The 23,398-nt window shown below is 35.7% G+C and overlaps 2 protein-coding genes across 2 annotated transcripts in view; both read right to left on the bottom strand.

Annotated features, from left to right (window-relative positions):
- Positions 1–442: 442 nt before the first annotated feature.
- LOC121890090 (T-lymphocyte surface antigen Ly-9-like) lies at positions 443–6,598 on the bottom strand. Its single transcript, XM_042402365.1, has 8 exons — positions 6,520–6,598; positions 4,954–5,123; positions 4,090–4,392; positions 2,225–2,509; positions 1,156–1,260; positions 998–1,013; positions 821–888; positions 443–675 (listed from the first exon to the last, which is right to left on the bottom strand). Exons 1-8 carry the CDS (start codon positions 6,525–6,527, stop codon positions 593–595), a joined length of 1,038 nt encoding a protein of 345 aa, XP_042258299.1. The 5' UTR covers positions 6,528–6,598; the 3' UTR covers positions 443–592.
- A 1,261-nt stretch (positions 6,599–7,859) lies between these two features.
- The window catches only part of LOC121890086, a 364,377-nt gene continuing 348,838 nt past the window's right edge, over positions 7,860–23,398 (bottom strand). The window contains exons 43-48 of the mRNA XM_042402354.1: positions 9,631–9,681; positions 9,447–9,509; positions 9,262–9,324; positions 8,930–8,992; positions 8,466–8,531; positions 7,860–8,333 (exon numbers count right to left, since the gene is read on the bottom strand). Of these exons, the coding sequence (XP_042258288.1) occupies positions 8,482–8,531; positions 8,930–8,992; positions 9,262–9,324; positions 9,447–9,509; positions 9,631–9,681 (290 nt within the window). The 3' untranslated portion in view covers positions 7,860–8,333; positions 8,466–8,481. The remainder of the gene's footprint in view (positions 8,334–8,465; positions 8,532–8,929; positions 8,993–9,261; positions 9,325–9,446; positions 9,510–9,630; positions 9,682–23,398) is intronic.

Raw genomic sequence — 23,398 nt, 5'->3', positions numbered from 1 at the left:
ACACCCTGCCCCTTCACATCCTTTAAAAAAGCTCAAACAAGATGAGTTCATAAGTGTATATATTTATTGATCTTTCTATCAAGTGAGAAATGTTGGTTGACATAAAAATGAATCTCGACGTAATTATGATACTCATGGACATTTACTTTACCATTAAATACAGGATAACATACATAGTTGCGTTATTTAGGAATTCAACAGGTCTATTTTAAATGGTTGAAATTAATCCACAAAACACTCTTATCCAGTTAAACATATTAAAAATGCATTACACACGGTGAATATGCTAGTAACTGAAATCAAATTCACAGGGCTCCACCAAGTGGCTGATATGGTGAACATACAGGCATGACAAAATTATATCACTGTAAAAAAACAATACCAATAGCTTAAACTGTACTGTAAAAGATGAAACTTTAAGAGAAAGAAAATTCAGAAGAGTTAGTCAATCAACAGAAAACTAAACCTCTAACTATTTTTGACTGCAAAGTCATTTAAGTGCTGCAAAAATTGCCTAAATTTAAATATTGTTTTTCGTGCTGTCATCCATGCTTCTCTTTTTTTGTTGATAATAGACTTCTCTTTATGGACGTTAATCCACATTGATCAAAATTTTTACTGTACTATTTCCAGCGTCTTCAGAGCCTCTCAATGATTCATAGACAGAACCATCACCTGCAGGTCAGAGATAAAGCAAGGTTATATTAATAAATATTTGTGACAATTCTTTGTCTTTCAGGAATTTTTGACATTTTCTTTCAACGGTGTGAAAGAGTTACAACTGGTTGTGAAAACAAACAGGATTAGATGGAAGACTGACCATGGAGAAGAGATGAATACACTTGCTGTTGAGTTTCCTCCTGGTTGACTGTTTCAGACTGGGTGAGCCTGAAACATGAAGTTAAAATGTGTAGTAAAAAGTAAAAATGAATGAAGAAAAGACACAGTTTATTGCTGCTGCTAAGTTAGAGATGAGAGAAGAAAGTCTCGTACCAACCTGTTACCACATAGATCTGTGAAAAAGACAAATGTTGTTACATGTTTTTTTGTTGCAAATTAAACCACTGCTCAATTTCATGACTTCAGAAATATTCAGTGATTATGAATAATAATAAATAGTGTTATGCATCTAAAATCACCATGAAAAGGTCTCACCCTTTGACTTTGTGTAGCCACGCAGCAAGAACAGTAGTAAAACAGTCAATGAAATTCCAATAACTAGCCCAACGATCAACCGGACAAGAGACCAAGAGCTGAACACTGCAATAATAAATAATAAGTATGTCCGTAAACTTTATTTATATAACACTTTCCTAAACTAGTGAAAAAAGCACCTTCCAGCAGGTCTAAAAATGTCTTATCTACTTATGTTGTAAACATGTGACCTGTAGTCAAACGGAGATTGTCACTTACCATCTGTTAAAAGAGTACCACCATGTTTTACAAAGAAAATGTCATTATACTCTTTTTAAAGTTGGACAACAATGTCCTTATTTATTAAAAGCTAATTACCATACACACTCGAGGTTTGTCAATTCAGCATATTCAATTTCATTTCACATTCTCATGTTTGATTACATAATGCCAGACGTTCATGATTATCAAAACATGTTAATGATATTACATAAATTACATTCACATTATATACATATTGCCCTAAAGGATGCAAGTAAAAAGTAAAGCAGTTGTCATTTTTTTCCTCTCTGCACATAACTGATTCTTGTGGGTCGCTGCAATCACTAAAAATGTGACTAGTAATATCTTCGATTTCAAAAAAGACAACCGAACTATTTAAAATATCTTCTTTTGAAACTATGACTAGACAAAACTTCACTGTGCAAATATCTGAATTAACATATTATATTTTATTCAAAATTAAACTGTGGATATCTTTCAACTGAATCTTCATATGACTTAATAATGAAAATAACTTAATATATAGGTTACACTATTCAGAATGTAATTACTTTGAGATAATGTTTTTGTGGCTGTAATTGCAGAAATCTTGAATTGTCATGTTGACTGGTCCGATTGCAAAGAGACTTGTCAAAATGTATTTTACGGATATCTAAGATATAATTACAGATAGTCAGGTGAAATAATTGATCTGTCAAATTGGCTCACCATGCCTCCTGCGCCTCTTTATCCTCTTTATCATTTAATCAGTTTGAAAGAATTATTTAAAACATTGTCAGGAATTCAAGACTAAATTCTGTGCACATACCTGTTTTTTTTCCATCGGTGGAAGCATTGTTGATACACTTCACTGTTTCAGATGCAGATTTCTCACTGACAGAATTGAAAATCGTGCAGGTGAATTTGATGTTTCCATCCTCTGGCTGGATATTGTACTGCAGCCTGGAGCCGCTACTGGTTTGGTTCATCACGGTCCAGTTGTAGGAGACCTTTCTGTCAGAGGTTGCACTGCACTCCAGCACAACTGTACAGGATTCATTCAAAGCATGCCAGGTGGAAGTTACAGTCAGGATAGGCTGCTTCATTATGGGCTCTAATTAGGCAGTAGAGAGAGAGAAAATAAGATAATGAGAATAAGATATTAAGGATTTTGCAAATCCATTATACATGTACATATAAAACACCAGCAAATGCATGTATAGCAGAATTTTTTTGACAGAACAGATAATTCACATTAGTGACCTGCTGTTTACCTGGAAAACCTAAGTTTTTGACCTCTATGTGCTCCCAAAGCTCCCAAAAATCACAAATCTGAATAAACAAAATGATCAGGAGTTGCTCAAAGAAGTATTTTGAGCCTTAGATCAAAGATGCTAAAGATGCTAAAGACATCAGAATGTTATCTGGCCACAAAAGGAAATGATAAATCAGCACAATATATTTATTTTGTCTTAGGAAAGAAGCAAAGGCAATTCCTCACTATATACAAGTCTGGTGATAACACAGCAGAAAAGCTGTCATACCATCCCAGATTTATGTTAGAACAAATAACATTTTAGTAACATCTTAATTTATAATACAGTATTGTGATACGAGAGCTAACGAGCTTTACTCTGAACAAACAATGTGACTTCCACTTCCATTTCTTCTACATGGATCATCAACTGGTGAAGATGCTGACTTTTTGTCTGGTACTTGCAGCTTTAGCCTCAATATTTTAGCATGATATCCGGTATGTAGCAATCATATTGCATATTGCATGTTTAACACTTTTTTACAGGCTTCTAGTTTTAATATAAATCATTAACACATTAAAAAGTCAGCTGAAGACAATGCTTTCAACCCACTCACAGAGCTACATGAAATCTGCTAGTGACAGTCATCACTTCAGACGACAAAATACAGTCAGCAGCTAGAAATGAGATGCCTGCTTTTGTTTGTCTGTCCGTCCTCAGAGAGCGGTCCCTCCTCTATTGCTCTTTCTGAGGTTTCTTCCATTTTTTCCCTTTTAAAGGGTTTTTAGGGAGTTTTTCCTTATTCGAATTGAGGGTCTAAGGCTAAAGGATGTTGTATTGCTGTACAGACTGTAAAGCCTCCTGAGGCAGATTTCTTATTTATGATATTGGGCTATACAAAAACATTGACCTGACTTGACTTCCTTGTGAAATCAATGGCCCAATGATTCAAAAATGATTACATATTTTGAGTCATAGATCTGTGGTGGAACTGTCACATTATAAACCACATATGTGCAGCATGAGAACAGAAAACTTGACAGGCATAACTCAGATGGCGACTTTAAACCCTTTCAAAATATTATCAAAAGAGTAAATTTTCTTCTTTTTTTTTTCTTTTTGGATTCATGCATGATGGTAGTAAAATGTTTTGTATAACAATGGCAATATAGTGCCATTTCATATTCATAAACGGTAACAGATCACAGAGCTCTGCTTCTAAAATGTGATGATACATTTTTAGAGGTTCAACCCTGTGTCGCAGGGTGTACTTCTATTAAATCAACAAATATGATTTTAATATCTGACACAACCCACATTTAATGCTAAGGGGCTTTTGTATCACTTGCAGAATGACATTCATGAATGAATAATAAATAGCCTGTTGTAAATTAAAACTAATTACATCACTTGGTTAACAGAAACAGAAGCATCTTACTATGAACTTGCAGAGTGATGAAGACTGTGGGCCTTTGCTTGTCATTCACCGCTGAGGTTAAAATGAAAACACCAGAATCTTGAAGAGTCAGTCTTCTCACTGTTAAACTGAAATCTGTACGGTTTAGGTCTATTCTGCCCATGAACTGAGGATGAGTTACATCTGCATCCTTGTCTGCAACTTTTGTATTGTTATATTTCCAAGATGTTGAGTTGACCCCTTTACTTGGTAAGCATGACGGAAGCTCTACAGTGTCTCCAACTTTTTTATGGATGGTACGATCACAACTGGAAGCCTCCACATCTGAAACATAAAAACAACATGGCACAACTGTTTACAGAGAATAAAATTGGGCTTCAATTTAATATATCATTGTTGAGGCATGACAGGAAGTAACAACAAAAACTACAAAAATGGCTGATAATTAAGGTATAGAATAATTATTCAATTTATTTATTTATTTTTGCTAAGTCTTATTGTTTTTTATTGATGGGAATATACTGACAAATAATTTATTTTGTGTTTAAATATGAGGATTTGTGAGGAAAAAAAAAAACATTTGCCAAGATTTTATTTTTAAACTTACAACTAAAATATATATTTGGAGATAAATGGCAATGAGGCAATGAATTAGAACAACATTTGAAAACACACACTTAAAAATAAAAAAGTAGCTTTCCTGCAATAGCAAACACACAAGATACAAAGACTGCAAGTGTCTTCCCCATGCAAACATCCAGGAAATATTACAAGCTTGACGCTACATAATTAACTTGTGCAATTCTAAGATCATGTCAGAGTGCACTGGGTAAATAAATACCTCTCATAAAATGGCATAAACCTACAGAGCAGAGGTGTACGTACCATGGAGGGAAACCCCAAGCAGCAGCAAAGCACTGTATGCCAAGAAGCAGCCAAAGCGTCGAAGGCAACCACCGGCCATGTCTGTAAGGAGAAGAATAACTTCTGTTTCCTCTTCTGGTCTTGTAAACTCTGCTGTCACGTGTTTAATTTTACATGCGGTCTGACCTGGTCTGAGATAAAAACATTGAGCAAACTGAGTTGAATTATTAGAGATAATTAGATGTTTTGAAAAATTATGGCCAAGTGACAAAAAAATACATGTTCAAGCTAAATCAAACTATACACTGAATTCATTTTAGCTAACACATTATATCTATATGCTACTGCAAGGAAATATCTGGTCAAGATGTGTGGAGAGTAGAGGTTAGGGTCTGCATTTGTTAACCCCAGCAAGAAAAAGTTTACCACATCATGTTAGATGTCATGTCAGATATTACAACATGATGCAGTAAATACATTCTTGCAATCAGTTAATTCCAAGTTAGTTAGTGTGTTGCTTCCGTTTGCACATGCCTCTGCAGAAGAGGTCTGTGCTCTGTGTGCAACTTATTTAAGTTACATGCATGACCTGAAACCCACAAGGTGACCACATGCAAAAATGGCACAGGCCCTTCAAAGGAAAAATATCACTACATAAGCTATTGTAACAGAAGCTACTGTTACGATCACAGACTTTTTCATAAAATCATGCCAGATTTTTACGTCTGTAGTATATAATGTAGTCTTCCTTATCTTTTTTGCTCACAGATACCATTTTGCAGATTTTTATATTTCAGCCAAATTCTTCTAGTGGTTCAGTAAATAAACCCGTTGACATGGTGTATTCACATTGATATCTGTAGGTTTGACATGCAGGAAATACAGTAACGTGATGATTGACTAAATGTCCATTTCTTTCCTCAGAACTTTTCATACAGTGTGCACTTTCATCTACACCCTGTAGTGTAGATGAGAGTGCACACTATTGCACATTAGTGTAGTGCACACTATATTCCCATTTTGGGGAAACTTATTTATATTATATTTATATTTATTTTATACTTTTAATATCATTGTGCATCATTACACATTTTGCTGATAATTCTTTAGAAAGGAGATGAGATTCAGTGAGAATGATGCTGGTAAGATCATAGATAACATGTTAAATTATACACCTGACCCTGAATATTCTTTAGGAAAAACTCTGAAACAGAAACCAGACCAGACCAAACCAGAGTTCAAACATGTTTATCTGTATTCCACAATTATATTACATTATATATTGGGCTGTAATGTGTATAAGTTAAACTTTACAATGTAATTATGATAAGCATGGGTATTTACTTAATTTCATACTTTAATGTACTGACAAACAACCAAATCCACCTGTGTCATCAGCATAAGTTACAAAGTTGGGCAGTATTTACAAAAAAATTCAACCCTTCCATTTATAGACTATAGATTTTCACATTTTTACTGACTTACTGAACTTCAACGATAAAACAGACAGCACTGGTAAGCACTCAGCTGGACCAACATCTCACTTGTCCTTTTGGCATTTAGCATCGGAAATCATAAATCAATCACCTTGTCATTTGTCTTTGTGGCGCTGGGCAGCGGAGACTCTGTGGAGCTGACAGAACAGGCTCTGGAACGGCCTGGCATGTTGGTAACACAGCCCAAAGAAATACTGGGTTTCTTTTCACGAAGCCAGGGAGTCTGCTTACCAGTTCCTCTCTACACAGAAATATGTGTGACTTTGATAGCAACACATATTTGAGGTGTGGTCGTCACATTCACACCAGAGGTGATGTGTCAATACACGGAAAAGAAGAGGTGTGTGATACTGTGCAGGATGTGCAATCATATTTTTAGATGGTAAAATATTTTGGGAGGAAGTAGAAATTGAGTCAAGTGCAATGCATATGAATATAATATAGTAATTACACAATGTTTTTTAACTGACTGTCTTTGAATACAACTATGACTGGTGGTGACATGAGGAAGTGGACAGTCAATATTTATTTCTCAATCTGAAACATCATACAACAGAAAGTCAGAGGGGTGAGCTTGTGAAAATCTGACATTAAAGTTCTCACTGTGTTTTACATCTTGAACTCTCCCTATCACCTCAGTCTGTTATCTGCTGTCAACCAGGTGTGAAACATGTCATCTGGCTGACAGGAAACATTTGGCTTTAACTAAAGACTTTATTTCCTCATTTTCATCGGTCGGTCAAGAGTCTCCGCTGCAGGACTCCTGCTCTGTAGGCATTGAGTGGAGCCTTTGATGGCAGGTTTGATTGACAGGTTGGGCACACAGCACACATCAAATAACAAATCATCACAATGAACAATGAATGTGGCAGCAATGAATAATGAAGGCCAACATCAAATAATGAAATTGTGACATCTAGTGGTGGAAGGTAGACATAGACCTTCAAATAAAAAGATGGAGTTGTATTTAATTTGTGTGGAGGTTCATTTTTGCATATTTAATGTCTATTCTATCTCTGTATTCATTATTTAATGGGAGACTCTTCATTGTTTGACCTTTATTTATAACATTTGGCATTAATTGCAATGTGCATTTGTTATTTGATGTTCAGCTTTTCATTATTAGATATGGATCAGTAGTGCACCACTCTCCTCTCTACTTCCTCAACTCTCTCTGGTGTCTGCCCTCTGATCAGCTCATATTAGGAAAGACATGTGGACTCACACCTTTGGTAGTGTGCAATTAGATGACAACACTAGTTCACTCAATTATATAAATATATAAAGTATATATTATGTAAATATAAAAAGCAATTAAAAACAACACTGACTATTAACTGCTGAAAAAAGGTTTATTGATGTCTTAAAAAATAAAGCACATACACTACAATTCATTTGTAAATAGACAGGTATAATAACAGTATAATAACAGCAAAAGTTACATGTAGTAGTTGATAGCAATTCATTACATATACAAAAGTAATTGTTGATGTCCATCCTGGAGCTTTTTCATCTAACACTGAAAAATATGTTGACTTTAAAGCTGCAGTACCACCTGGGTAATGTCGTTTAAACATTTCAAACTGATACCTCCTGCTGCTCTTTGAAACAGCCTGCAATCAAAGTTTTTAAAATCAAGTGAAAAAATAACTGTAAAAATAATGATAATAATGATACAGTGCATAAATACTAAATGGGAATAAATCTCAGTAGTCTTGTGCTTTCTTCTAAAAAGAGAGTATTAAATCCACATGATGTAATTATTTTATATCATCTGCTATTACATTAACTGTACAAAACACTGAGCATGGCTGATATTTGGATAGCAGAGTTGCACACAATGGTTATATAAAATGCTGTTAACCATATTTATTTGGCCTTGTCCATACAGCTGTCTTTACTGACCTGAAAGACAACCACAAAAAACAGACATATAGGGTTATTCAAGATGTAAAATATGCTTTCAACATGCTATTATGACATATAGTCAGTAGAATTAATCATTACAGTCTGCACATAACATGGCAGAATTATTACCAAGAGATGTTCCTGGTTAGACTTCAGAATAAACAGCTTCATCAGTTGCTGCAGGAGTTGATTTTCCTATAAATGGAGAGAAGATTAGTCTGAAACATTTGCCAGTAATGTCATAATTTACAGTGATAATGCACTGAAGGGTTGTCAGTGTTAATGTCTCCACTGATAATAAAAGAATAACAGTATTGTAATGCTCACAGTGCTCAAAGCAGTCACACAGCAGAGTATTATGGCTTTAACAGGATTTAGTAAACATACTTATACTGAATATACATACTGATGTATAAATACTGTTCTTCATCACTGCAAACACACATAATGTAAAATAAACATACATTCCAACACAAGATATTCAATGAAAAAATAATAATTATAAACACCTACAATTTTACAAACATTGAGCACATTACATACATTACACTGTGTTCAAGACCAACATGATGGTTGGTATAGACTTTACTTACCTTTGTGTTTCTTGGCTTTGCCTTTATTGTGATAGTTATCCTGGGCATACTTTAGATTATCATCTAAAACACAAACCAGATCTCAGGATTTGTTTGTTCAGCAGACATATACAGCTGGATGGATGGGTTAGGGTTAAAGTCTAAAGGCTCCTTTATGTGAGCAGGATTTGACAATATCTGCCTCAAGCAGCTCCCAGTGGCAGTAGTACCAGAGGTGACTTAGATTATTTATATTATTTGAACTGCATGCTGACCCATAATTACATACAGTGTAATTAACAAATAATTATATATGACACATTTTCAACAAAAACATATATGCGGGACTGAACCTGCAGCAGATCCTATCTTCACATCAGCGTAAACAGAGCTCTCCACTGTTTCATGACGCTTCCCTGTTAAGATGATCAAAGAAATGCATGAAAATAATAAATGTATCTTTTCTTTTTGTTTAGTCTGCTGGCAGACAAAAACATCTCTGAACTATTTATTGCATTTCAGTCATTTGAGTACTCACCCCTCTTAGCAATGTTTTTAAGCTCAATCAAAGAATATATAATATCCTGCGATTCTCCTGCATCTGAAATATACTTATTTTTTAGTCACAGGGTTTTATATCAATTAATTGTCATCAGTCCCCTTAAATTATGTAATTGAGTATTTCTGACTGCTCTGTGTAAATTAAAAGGTATATACTGTACCATTTCCAGGGTCCTCAGAGCCTCTGACTGATTCATAGAGACAGGCATCACCTGCAGAGCAGTTAATATCAAGTCAAGGTACATTACAGTATGTATTGTTATGACAGGACAGTAGGACAATAATATTTCAGGACTCTGTCTAGTAGTTTAGGTTCAGTTCAACTCCAAACAATGTGAAACCATGTTATACTCTGATCTTTTGTGCATGTGGCTGACACGTCTTTGAGACTTTTGATTAATGTTCTTTAAAAATCAGGTGACCAGAAACTGAGTGTAAAAATGTTCAGGTTAGAGTTAATGGTAAGTCCAATAAATGAATCAGGATTAGTTTGAAGACTGACCATGGAGAGAAGAGGAGTTTTCGTTACGTTGAGTTTCATTCTGATTGGTGCTCTCAGGCTGGATCGGCCTAAAACATTTAGCATATACATTAAATTTAATAAGAAACATTGAAGGTACTGCTGTTATGTTCAAAATGAGAGAAGATGGTTTTGTACCAACCTGATAAAGTGTGAATCTGTGAAAAAGATACATGTGTTGTTACATCTGGTTGTTTTGGAAACTGTTCTGATTATTCATCAGAATACATCTTTGTATTTGAATAATTAAAACATAAAAGATTTAAAATCAGAAGGAAAAAGTCTCACCTTTGAATCGTCTGTAGCGATACAACAGGAGCAGGAGAATAATAAGTATAATTCCACAAACCAGCCCAACAATTAATGGTATAAGAGATGAAGAGCTGTCAGGCCTGGACACTGCTGTAATAGATAAGAAATAATAACTATTAATGCAATTAATTAAGTTCTATAACACTTTTCTTACACTGAAGTGCTTTCATAAAAATAAGTGAGGTCACATCAAGTCTTAGTAAAGACAAAAAATCTAGGATACAAAAAAAGTCGACTTCTGCAGCACAAACACATAAATACAAACACATTAATATACAAATCTAGAAGTAAGAAAACACAAACACATATACACACACTAAACACACAATAAACAGTATGTATAAACATGTATGTGTTGCTATACAGTGTGATATGAGTCATGACCACTGATGCAACTTTATTCAGCTCAAAAGAAAACAGCCTTTGACTGATCATTCATTTACATTTGTAATTTTATAATTTCAAAAAATGTAATTTTATATTTCATTATTGAATTACCTTAGGTTCAGTATAAAACAAGTTCTCTTACACAATCCAATATGTGAAATCAGCTGAAACTAAACCTGTAAACTTCTAATTCTGTAAAGTATTTCTTTCTAAGACAGCAACACAGTTTAGAAGAAAGAAAATACATGAATTGTTTTAATCCTACTCACCCTTAACTGACATCCAACTCTGTACTGATTCTTTTCCTGAGTATATACACTTGTAGAAGCCTTCGTCTGACTTTGACACTGCAGAGATATTCAGCTCCCCTCTGGTATCATTTTGGATAAGTTTGTCATTTTGATAGAAAAAAAAGTTGGAAAGTAATTCTCCTGTCTTCAGTTTGCAGCCAAGAGTAACAGAATCTCCCTCAGTCACAGGATGCACAGGGCTCACCAGGATAATATCTGCACCTGTAAAACAGTCAAAGAATATGAAGTTTCAGTCAGAGACCAGCTGCTGACCTTTAGAACAAGGTGACATAAAACCATGAGAATAGACCACACATATGCCTTTATTTTTCTCCAACTAATTTATCTGACAGAATCAGTGTAGCTGAGCAAAGACCCAACATTTCAGCTTTATTACATACATGTCTTGTAACTGTAAATATATTAGCTATGGCTAGTTAGCTCTAGAGCTAACAGGTACACATGAAGGAAACGGTGGATGGCTATAGACACAAAAACACCTCTGACTAAATCAACATGTTAATTTATCATCAAGAATAAAGAAAGGTCTTGCTGCACACCAAAAATATTAATTTCCAGTTGTTTAAATAAATATGAAGAAGCTTTAATTTTGTCCACAGATGAGTTTTGGTGTGAAGGAAGCCCTTTCATAATTTATTTATTCTTTTGCATTACCTGTGTTTGACAAGAACACGACTAAATTATGATGTTGTGCAGAGGACGTCTGATTTTCTAATTGATTGGATGATGTTTCTTTATGATAATTTTAAGGAAATATAGTTTAATGAGCTTTTAATTTTGTTAAAGAAACAATAATATAACATAATTTTTCTATCAAAAGGTTAGGCATATAACTTGTTTGTCTACACAGGAAGTGTAGTTAGTGACACCATGTTGAAAATAATTTAAATACAAGATGAAAATAAAATAAAATGTAATGTAAACATACTCTGTATAGTGATGTTGACTGCATTGCTGAACTCTCCTGATCCAGACTCACACCAGTACACTGCATCACTCTGCTGATAACTCTTGATGTTGCATGTGGATCCAGTCATTGACCCCCAGTTAGGACAGTATGACCAGTAGCTGCCCTCAGGAAACCTCATCACTCTCCACTCAGTAGAGTTTCCTTCACAGCTCAGTGAGACAGAGTCAGAGGTGAAGTGCTGCACTCTGTCAGGACTCACTTTGAGAGTCACTGCTGAATGAACATCTGAAAAACAACATGTAATGAGGAGCAAACCAAGTACAGAGATATTAAAATTTAAAAAGGTCACAATGCAAATAATCCTCTTTTTTGTATTTTTAATACATTTTGTTGTTGAGAGTAAAAACATCTGAATAACATAAACTGTGCAAAAGGTTCAGTGTTTTGGTGAAACTGTGAGTGTTAAGAACATACAGAGCATATGGACTGACAGTGGAGACGTGAAGTGTGCTGCAGAGTGTTTTGAGCTGTTTTATGGATGTTTTGATTATTTTTTCTATCTTGAAAACTTGCTACCAAGATAACTACAGCAACTGTTCACTGTGAAGCTGTAAACAACCTACATTTACCTGCCACCTTTCAAACATACAGTGGATGTGTTTTTCATACTAAATGATGTTTCATTGTCTCTATATAAAGTACTAGTCAAAAGTTTGGACACACCTTCCCTTGAATGAGAGAGTGTGTCTAAACTTTTGACTGGTGCTGTATAGTCAGTGTTTTTCTCTCATCTGTGAGTTTTCTCAGGTTTCCAGCTGTTTCTGTACTTTGTCCATTTACCTGCTTTGTTGCCTGCTGACTTTTCTGGTTTTTCATTACCAGATTTTGACTGTTTTGTATGTCTATATGTTGCCTGACCACTAGATAAAGTCTCATTTAACCACACCTGTCCAGCCTGCTGTGTCAGTAAAAGTAATGAATATTGGCTGTAAGATGAGCTCAGGTATCCAAAGTAAAAGTATTCATTGCAAAGAGGAGCAGAGTTTGATTTCAATGACAAGTAAAATCATAATATCTCAGTTTTTCGGTGCTGTAATGTTTTCAGATCAATTGAAGATGTAAAGAAGGAAATCCAGCCCAGTCCAGTATGTGGAATTATTCAATATCAACATTGTGTTTGGTGAATGTGTTGAAAAACTGAAATCTTGACTTGATGGAGAAAGGTCATAGGTTCACCACAATCAATACCCAGATAATGACATCACAACTGCTTCTTGACAGAAGGAGACAAAAACAAACAAGCAAACTCACCTCCAGACCAAACAAACGCAGGTTTGCTGTAATCAGTGTAAAACACTGGGTCTCCTCTTCCAGCTCTACACATATATCCTGCTGTGTGTGTCGACCCATGAATGATGTAGGAATCCTGTTCGGTCCCATTGGTGCTACCAGGTAGCAGCTCATAGCTGTAGGAGTTGTCTGATAGTTTGGGAACAGTCTTATACCAGTAGAACCTCCATCCTGCAGATGGATGTTCAACCTCACAGCTCAGAGTTACTGAGTCTCCAGGACTCAGCCATGATGGAGACACAGTGAGGACAGGTGCATCTGTTGGAAAGTGATTTTCTCAGAATGAAAAAAAATAATGATGCAGATACACATACAGTAAACTATCTCCAAATAAATGAAAAAAATGAAATAATATAAATAAATATAAATAAATATAAATAAATAAATAAATAAATAAAACACAAAAAATGAGTAATTTACATTTTCAGTGTGAAAGAAATATGATCTGACTTACATAATACTGTCAGTTTGACGGCATCACTCCACTCTGTTGAAGATTGTTCACTTTTCATTCTGCCCAAACACTTGTAGTCTCCACTGTCTGATGTATAAGCATAACGGATCCTGTATTCATTTTGTGTTTGAGGTTTTATTGAGCTGGGTGTTTTCCATTCATACTCCCACTTAGTGTCTCCTCCATCCTTGATGTCACATCTGAGAGTGATCGCCTCTCCTCTGTATATCTTTGGCCAGTTGGGTTGCAGAGTCACAACCGCTCTGCTTGAGACTGTTTGTGTTCAAGAATCACCAACAAGGATACAAAAATGACAAAAGGTTAAATCATCATCAAACAAAATGATTGTTATCCTTGATCTCAATAAGTATTCATAAACACACATTAGATGTTTCTACATTTTGTATTCCAACAGAACATTGTCAAACTCACCATATTTGTTGATAGTGATTGAATCACTGCCCTCTGTGTAGTAAACTGAGTCTCCTCTCCCTCCTCTGCACCAGTAGAGTCCTCCCTGTGAGACACTGATTTGTCCAGTTGATTGGAAAACAGCATCTTGTGTGTTCAGGGGTTCAGAGGTTTTCTCATCTTTATACCAGTAATATTTCCAACCAGATGATGGTGGGTCCACAGAGCAGGTCAGGTTCACACTGCCCCCTACTGGAATGTCTGTGTTGTCAGCACCCAGTTTGGCCTTTGGTCTATATGCTGTTAAGTTTAGAACAAAGACATTAAAAGATAATTATTGTCCCTTTATAGTCCACTTTCAAGGAAGATATATACAAAGATATTCATTTAATCACTGTGATCTTTAATCAGTTAATAAAATAAATCTTATCTAATCTTAATATATTTTATATCTAAATAGGTGATATAATGTTAGATATATTATCTAAATATATGCTAACAAAAATTTATTTTATTAAAATGTTAAGTTTTCAGTTTAGAACAAAGACATAATGTAATTATTGTCCCTGTGATTTAGTCCAATTTAAATAACTTGGTTGAGAACATAATGAATTTCACGTAATCTTGATGGGAGTCCCAAGCACACAGAAGATATTGATTTAATCACTTTGATCTGCACCATGAGTCATTGTTTTATATTCTCTTTAATCTGTTAACAATGAATCAATTAAGTATATTTCAAATGCTACAAGACACTGAATGATGGCTTGTCTTCAAAAACAAACACAATTATTTACTGATCAATCCTGAGAGGTTGACTAATTCTTGAGTAAAGAAATATTTTCTATTGAATTATTCAGACACTGATAGGTGGAAACTCAAAAACAGATGAAACACAGTCCAACTTACATGACACTGTCAACCTGATGAGATCACTTCTTTCTGTTGAATACAAGTCTATTTTCTGTTTATCCTTACGCCTGTAGTTTCCACACTGTAAAAAGTAGCTCTAAAACTCCAGTATTCACTGTTTTAGAGGTTTTTCTTTGGTTGTTTTCCATTCATACTCCCACTCAGTGTCTCCACTATCTTTGATCTCACATCTTAGAGTGATTGACTCACCACTGAATATCTGAGGCCAGTTGGTTTGCTGTGTTACAAGATTTCGTCCCTGCTCTTAATAACCCTGTCAAAATCCCCCAACCAATAAACCAGGTGTAGTGTTGATCAATGAAATGATCCCTGCCTTCTTGCGGGCATGTTCGCTTTACTTCTTAGAGTGTCCCGTACAGGCGGGTACTCCTTAACTGGGTTCATCCACTCCCGCCCTCCAGGGCTTTATTGAATATACTTCTCTTGCTTTCTTTACGACTTTTGGATTAATTTATACACCAGCACCCGTACGTTTTACTATAGTAGCTGCATACAGTATTATAGTAGCCACATGGCACAGCGCCCACGTTTGAAAAAATGTCACCTTCATCATAACGTTGCTATGGTTAAGCCTGTGTAAGAATGGCGAGATGGTCGCTTGAACTTCATTTTTTGTAAAATTGAAGTGTTACGCGTTACAAGGACCTACTGTTGTAGTTTTACTTCTTTTTGGAGCCCACAGTTGTAGTTTTCTCAGGCTGGTTAGCAGCTCCTCCATCCGGACCGCTGCTAGTGTAAAGCCACTGACACACTGTTAGCTTAGCCTGTTAGCACCTGCTGCCACCAATAGCTATTCAGACCAAATCAGGCGGTGCTGCGTTCAGCCGCAGAGTCAAGCGGAGGTGTGTGGAGTTGTTGGTGTGTTTATTTGTGCTCAACAATGTCACTGCTGTGAAACAATCAGAAAGTAACTTTTTTTTGATCTGATTCACCAGCTTTCTCACAACCGGCGCTCCCTCTCTTCATTCACTCTCTTGCTCGCTCAACCACAGCCTCTCTCTCTCTCTCCCTCTCACTCTCAATCTCTCTCTCTCCTGGTGCTTTCAGCTGCTCTCTCTCTTTTTCTCTCTTCTTTTTTCTAATGAGTCGGGAAGCCGACAGCAAAGTCAAATGAATTGTGGTCAGTGCTGTGGGTTTATTTGCTGAGAGTAAAAAACAAAACAACAACTAGACCAATTGGGATGGGATTTGCCCCAGAACTTTTTCACTCTATTGTTACACAACAGACTTGAAACATTTATATCATTTTCAGCAGCTCAGTTTCAGTAATTCTGTTCTCAAACTAAAAAGCAACCACTTGTTACTGAGCTGCTCATAGGAGGCTACATCATTGTTGGAGGGAGAAAATATTTTCTGTTATCTTACTTAGATAGACTGAAATGAAAAACAAGCCATTTTGAATATGAATGATAGATGGTTTGACTTACATGATACTGTCAATGTGATGGCATCACTCCACTCTGTTGAGGAATACAAGTTCTTTCTACCCTTACAACTGTAGGCTCCACTGTTGGAAACAGAAGCACTGCTAATCTTGTATTCATGATCTTTCAGAGATGTGTCCATGTTGTTTGGTCTCCATTCATATTTCCATCGAGTGGCTCTACCTCCCTGGATCTCACATCTGACAGTGATTGTCTCACCACTGTATATCACAGGCCAGTTGGGTTGCAGAGTCACAACAGCCCACATATTAGAAACTGTTAAAACAGAAAAGTAAAGTAGTATGAAAAGACCTTTGCAATCACATGTTTGTCAGATAAACAGGTCTTACTGAGGACAACAGTCCTCCAGAACACCTGAACCTAAACTTTTACAGGATGCATTTATCTCACAGTGCAGAGAGACTTGACTGTTCAACATCAGTCATTTTGGGGAACAGTCTGTAGTTGAGTCTTTGCTGTCTAGGTTACCAAGCAGGCAGATTACTGGACATTTTAAAAAAATATGCATTAAATGCAATTTTTTATGAACAATAATGAGAAGCTTTTATTCAGCATTAAGTTTATATGATAAAAACAAATGTTGTTGAGATTTGGTGTGAATAGATTTTATTTGCATTCCAGGACAGTTTGTTCACAGCCATATTTCTTATAAACATTCACCTGAAGAAAAGATTTGTATCAGGGGGGAAAGTTGGTCAAGTAATAAACTGAGGATCACAGTACTGTCAGCTAATTTAATGATGTGTCTGTTCTCATGCTGAGAAAGGACTCACCACTCGGGGGAGCCACTGGAGTAAAGAATCTTACCTGCCATCACTGACTCTGATCATTTTAAAATATACTCAATAAAATAATCTAAAAGCCACCTCACCAATTTAAAATCTAGACTGAAACAAGCTAAAACCATTTCAGCTGAAACATTGAGTTAAATGATATTCAACATCAAGGAAAAGTCCATAAATAATACTGCATTAAGCAGTCATGTGTTTTCAAAATATTTATAAGTAAAACTGAGCAGCATTAGTGAAGAACCCTCAACTCCTTTATTGTGTCTGTATACAAACTGAAGTGTCAAACAAATGTTGTATTATTACCATGATAAAGGATTTCAGACATTTTCAAACTTCCTTCAGAGAGCTAAGAGGTACTGGACTAAATCATCCATTCATTATGGTTCTTGTTACCACATATGCTTCTCTTCCACACTTCAGACACTGTTTAAGAATTTAATTTAAAGAATATAAGTTGTTTTATTTCAGAACAAATGACTTAACTCACCTGTTTCCTCAATGGTGACTTCATCACTTTCAGGTGTGATGACATTTTGTTCCCTTTTCCATCCTCTGCAGGTGTAAATGCCTCCATGTGAGACACTGATACTGTCTGATTCATCAGCTTCTGTTGTCTGAAGATGAGTTGCTTGAGAATTTTTAGAGGTACGTCTGAACCACTCATATTTCCAGCCAGTAGAGTCCTCCATATTGCAGGTCAGAGTCACACTTCCCTGTACTGGTATGTTGTTCCTGTCTGCTCTCAGTGTAATCTCGCGTCTACGTGCTGTTAAGTTTAGAAAAACAATAAAACAAAGAAATTACTGTAATGAACATGTCATCAAGAATGTATTTACATTTTTAAAGAACACAAAGGAAACATCTGTCTCAAATTATGTATAACTCAATGTTCAAATGAATTTAGACTCTCTGTTTGTTCGTTTATGTTCATAATCAAACTCCAACTTGTCTTTCTAAATGCTGCATATGTGTTTTCTTCACATGCTTGTGTGTCTCAAGGGTCATCACAACATCTGGTCACTTTTGGGCACTAATCAAGTCATTACAGAATTTGTATTGATACATGGAGTAAAATGATAAATACATGGTAAAATATGAACACAAAAATGAGATGTGATTAAAGGCCCAAAAGCACTAAAAGCGATAATTGTATAACGTGACTGCAGTGAAATAATCAGAATAAAACGTTTTATTTCTCTCATTCGGAGGTTTTTCTCTCACTACCGCTCTCTCTCTCTCTGTCTCCTCCTCCTCTCTCTCTTCTCTCTCTCTCTCTCTCTCTCTCTCTCTCTCTCTCTCTCTCTTTCTCTCGTCGCTTGGTCGTCGTTTGACGCTCCAAAACCGAAACAAGGTCGGAGTTGAGGCGTCAAGACAGTTTGACGCGCCTAATAACACTTTTGGTGCGTGTTTGGCCATTAAAAATAAATAAGTGTACTTCAAAACGCATCACACGCTTTCAGTGCGTTTGGGCCTTAAGAGTAATACAGTGGATAACAAATAAGTGATAAATATTTCAGTATAATATATAAATAAAAATAATTGGTCACCTTCAGAGTGTCCGTAGAAGAGTGTATTCAGCACTAAAATAAAGATTGAAACTTCATCAGACATAATCAAACTGACAGAAAGTCAAAATCACACACAAAAAAAACAAAAAAAAAAAAAACAAAAACAAATAGAGTTTCAGCAGTGGTAACTATTGTTTGATCAATTAAAACAGATAAAAGAAGAAAATTTCTTTAAAATGAAATATGTAAAATAAAATAGGTAAATCATGAAATTCAAAACCCACATACATAACAATATCTTAAACAATTTACATTTACATTGTGCAAAAACAATCATCCAGCAGTAAATTTAATACAGTCCTTCAATCTAAACTGAGCCAAGTCACCAACCAACATCTGGCCTATAAAACAACCCTGTAGTTAAAAACCATAAGCGTGCTCTGTTCAAGCTCTCAGAGAAACTGGTTCAACCAGTGATACTCTGTAATTCTGACTATTCAGGAACATGTTCTTTAATCTGTGACATGCAAACAGAGAAAGTCAGTAATGTACTTACAGAATAATCCCAGCACACAGATCAAAGTGTACCTCATCCTCACATCCAGCACTGACACTCTGTCACTCAGCTGCTCTGAGTCTGACAAATGTTTCTACTTTGCTTTAATAATAATGCAACAGAAAGAGAAAGAGAGAAGTTACATTTCATATAAATATGAGATATGAGTTTAGCCTGCCTGTGTTTCCTTCCCTTTTACACAAAACTCAGACAACGTCAGTTAGTTTGACCGCAGAAAACTTTGACACGTTTACACTTCCTGGCTACTGTTGCCGCCTGCACCACTTACCTTTGTCGTGGTTGGCTTGACCGTTATTATGGTGGTTAATCTGAGTCTACATCACACATTCAAACAGAAGCCAAATGTCAGAACTCGTTTCTGAACAGCCATGTTACAAACCTCTGGTATTAGGTTATAAAGGCTGCTTTTCTGTTTACTGTTATTTATCTGTTCTCATTCCTGTGTTTATGCATTTAGTTTCCTGTGTTTTTCAGAAATTAAATGCATAAAGGGAGAACAAATGTAGCCTGGTTAAACATATGCATGTATAAATAGTTGTTTGTGATAGAGAAATAGATCAATAGAATTTGTTAAAAGAGTATGGTTAAAATTCATATTTCTCATTGTGTTGAAAAAGGTCAAGTTCATGACTAAACATGTTAAGGATGTTAAAAATGCATCTATGTCTTTTATTTTATTTCTTTTGATAAGAAGCTGCTTATTTAATAGAGTGGTATCTTTCTAGAGAGGTGAATATGGTCAAATAGGTTTGTGTGTGTTACTTGGCTGACGTGTGTGTGTACGCAGACACGGGGAGTGAGAGAGAAGGAGGAGAGAGACTGGAGGAGCGGAGAAGAAAGCAGTTTTTCTGATGGATATCCGAAGTTGTGCAGGAAAAAGTAAAGATGTACCTGAGTCTTAGATTGTCAGCTCGATAATCTGTAAGAGGACATGTTTTGGAAGTAACAGATAACTTCTACCCGAAGTCTGCTGCGCTGTAGCCAACTTGAAAGAGGCTGCTCGTTAATGAAGTGAGCGGTGAGATAGCACTGTGAACGGACTGTAGGCTGCTGCTAGCTAACCCAGCTCGACAAAGTAGCTTCGTCTGGATTTATTCCAATCTGGAAACGAGAGACAACAACCAGCATAGCATAGGTTAGCATAGGTAATAATTGCTGTGTGTGATCACTAAAATAATTCAGCGGAAAAGTAAACGCAAATACTTTTAAGGTGAAAAGGTAAAAAGGGAAAACTACTGTGTGACTTGTGAAACAAAAGCAGTGAACACTCCTGGTATTTAATTTAATATTATTTTCATTTAATTTTGCCTTAGAATTAAAGGAAGAAATTATTACTTTTAATTTTAAATGGTTTCTGAGTGTGTTTATTATTTCAGAGGTTAAAAGCTATATAGCCTTTATACTCTATACTAACTTATATTAGATTGTGGTATTTTATTGTGTTAAAGGGCTAGCATACTCAATTGTTTGTTACACTATGGTCTCAAAATAAGTTATATTCAAGAGGTAGGCTATTGGATTTTCAAAGTGACCCAAGCTAAAAACATTAAATTAATCAGAGATAATATAACAAAGGAAATAGGATAAAGAACTCAGGGCTCCATCTACATAATATAGAGGGTAGACGGGCTACACAAATCAAAAATGAAATATATTAAAAATAAATTGTTGCACGTTTTGTACCATTGTGTTACACAGTTTACTTAACAACTAGAGCTTGAGTAGAAAAAACAAGCCACTGCTTATCAGCATGACGAAAACAAACCAACAGTTTCTCTCTTCACATAAATATGTGTTGCTTTGATAGCAACACGTACTTGAGGTGTGGTTGTCACATTCACACCAGAGCTGATGTGTCAATACACGGAAAAGAAGAGGTGTCTGATACTGTGCAGGATGTGCAATCATGTTTTTTAGACAGTAGAAACTAAAACAAGTGAAAATATTTTGGGAGGTAGTAGAAATTGAGTCAAGTGCAATGCATATGAATATAATATAGCAATTACAAAATGTTTTTTTAACTGACTGTCTTTGAATACAACTATGACTGGTGGTGACATGAGGAAGTGGACAGTCAATATTTATTTCTCAATCTGAAACATCATATAACAGAAAGTCAGAGGTGTGAGCTTGTGAAAATCTGACATTAAAGTTCTCACTGTGTTTTACATCTTGTACTCTCCCTATCACCTCAGTCTGCCATCTGCTGTCAACCAGGTGTAAAACATGTCATCTGGCTGACAACGTACATTTCAATCAGGAGAGACAAGTGAATGCAGCAAAAATAATTGTTTATTATACAGATGATATTGAAGATTAAGTGTTGACCAGAGTTTTTGGTGCTTAGACTCTACAGGGAGCAGCAGCAAGATAAATCCCTCCATGGAGTCCAGACACTGGTGATGGTGGCTGATGACTTCTGCTGAGGCTGATAAGGCCGATGAGGCTGATGAGGAGATGCACTGATGAATCTGCGAAGACTGGGCGGTGATGGGGAGGTGGTGGGGCGTACAAAACAACAGCATAAAAGCATTAAGGTAGAGAAGGAGAAAACATATTTTAAAAGACAGCCGCATCATGATAGGCTGACAAATAAAGGTGTGTCACCGTGCTATTGGTCAGATGTGATCAGCTGATGTGAACAGCTGATGACACCAACACCTTAGGGATAGGAATGACAGATGATTTGGGAAATAATACTAATGACCTGAGCATGCAAAAGATAGTCTTTCTGACTGAACTTTCACTAAGCTTCATTTGGCTTTAACTAAAGACTTATTTCCTCATTTTCATCGGTCGGTCAAGAGTCTCTCCTGCAGGACTCCTGCTCTGTAGGCATTGAGTGGAGCCTTTGATGGCAGGTTTGATTGACAGGCCGGGCACACAGCACACATCAAATAACAAATCACCACATCGAACAATGAATGTGGCAGCAATAAATAATGAAGGCACACATCAAATGATGAAATAGTGACATCTAGTGGTGAAAACTAGAAATAGACCTTCAAAAAAAATGGAGTTGTATTAAATTTGTGTGGAGGTTCATTTTTTCATATTTAATGACTATTCTCCCTCTGTATTCATTATTTAATGGGAGACTCTTCATTGTTTGACCTTTCTATTCATAACAATTGACATTAATTTCAACTTGCATTTCTTGTTTGATGTTTAGTTTTTCATTATTAGATATGGATCAGTAGTGCACCACTCTCCTCTCTACTTCCTCAACTCTCTCTGGCGTCTGCTCTCTGATCAGCTCATATTAGGAAAGACATGTGGACTCACACCTTTGGTAGTGTGCAATTAGATGGCAACACTTCTTAAAATCAGGAGGCCCCAGTCAAAAGCTAAATGTTTTTCCAAAGTTTTTTTACTTTTTCCCCCTGTATGTTCCTGTAGCTTCAAAATAGTAACCTCTAGTTCACTCAATTATATAAATATATAAAGTATATATTATATAAATATAAAAAGCATTTAAAAACATCACTGACTGTTTACTGCTGAAACAATGTTTATTGATGACTAAAAAAAATAAGCACATACATCACAGGTAAATTCATTTGTAAATAGACAGGAAAACTTTCATGTATAATAATAGAAAAAGTTACATATTCCTGTAGAGCCCCAGATTAAAAATACAGACCTGGAAATGTGCTTCAAAGCTAAAACCTGTAATGTTTTTAATAAATACACACAGTTGTTCACTACAAATTAAAATTAGCACGCATAGTTGGAGAAGCTCTTATTACAAAATGTTGGCTGTCATCAGTTCACATTTATCCTTTAAAAAATTCCAACTAAGAGATATTATATTTGCATTTCTGTGACCTGTTACTAGTCAATCAGACTTTACTGTGCTGAATATAGTTTAATATGATGAGGTTAGATATGACAATACAATACATTAGATATTACTTAGCTATAGATTGAGGGAGACAACATGTGAGGTTACAGAATTCAGCTTTCAGTCACTTATTGTAGTATTTTAAAGGGCTATTTTACTAATTTTCCTACAGTGTC

The sequence above is a fragment of the Thunnus maccoyii genome, chromosome 22 (assembly GCF_910596095.1).
Source record: "Thunnus maccoyii chromosome 22, fThuMac1.1, whole genome shotgun sequence".
NCBI lineage: Eukaryota > Metazoa > Chordata > Actinopteri > Scombriformes > Scombridae > Thunnus > Thunnus maccoyii.
Note: the sequence above shows the minus strand (reverse complement) of the source record. Positions and strands in the feature narration are given on the sequence as shown.

Excerpts from the sequence above, each read along its gene's own strand:
- LOC121890090 (XM_042402365.1), bottom strand. Across the intron at positions 2,510-4,089 it reads CATCACTCTGCAAGTTCATA|AGCCCATAATGAAGCAGCCT; the intron begins GTAAGATGCTTC and ends CTGCCTAATTAG. Across the intron at positions 676-820 it reads GTATTCATCTCTTCTCCATG|GTGATGGTTCTGTCTATGAA; the intron begins GTCAGTCTTCCA and ends TCTGACCTGCAG.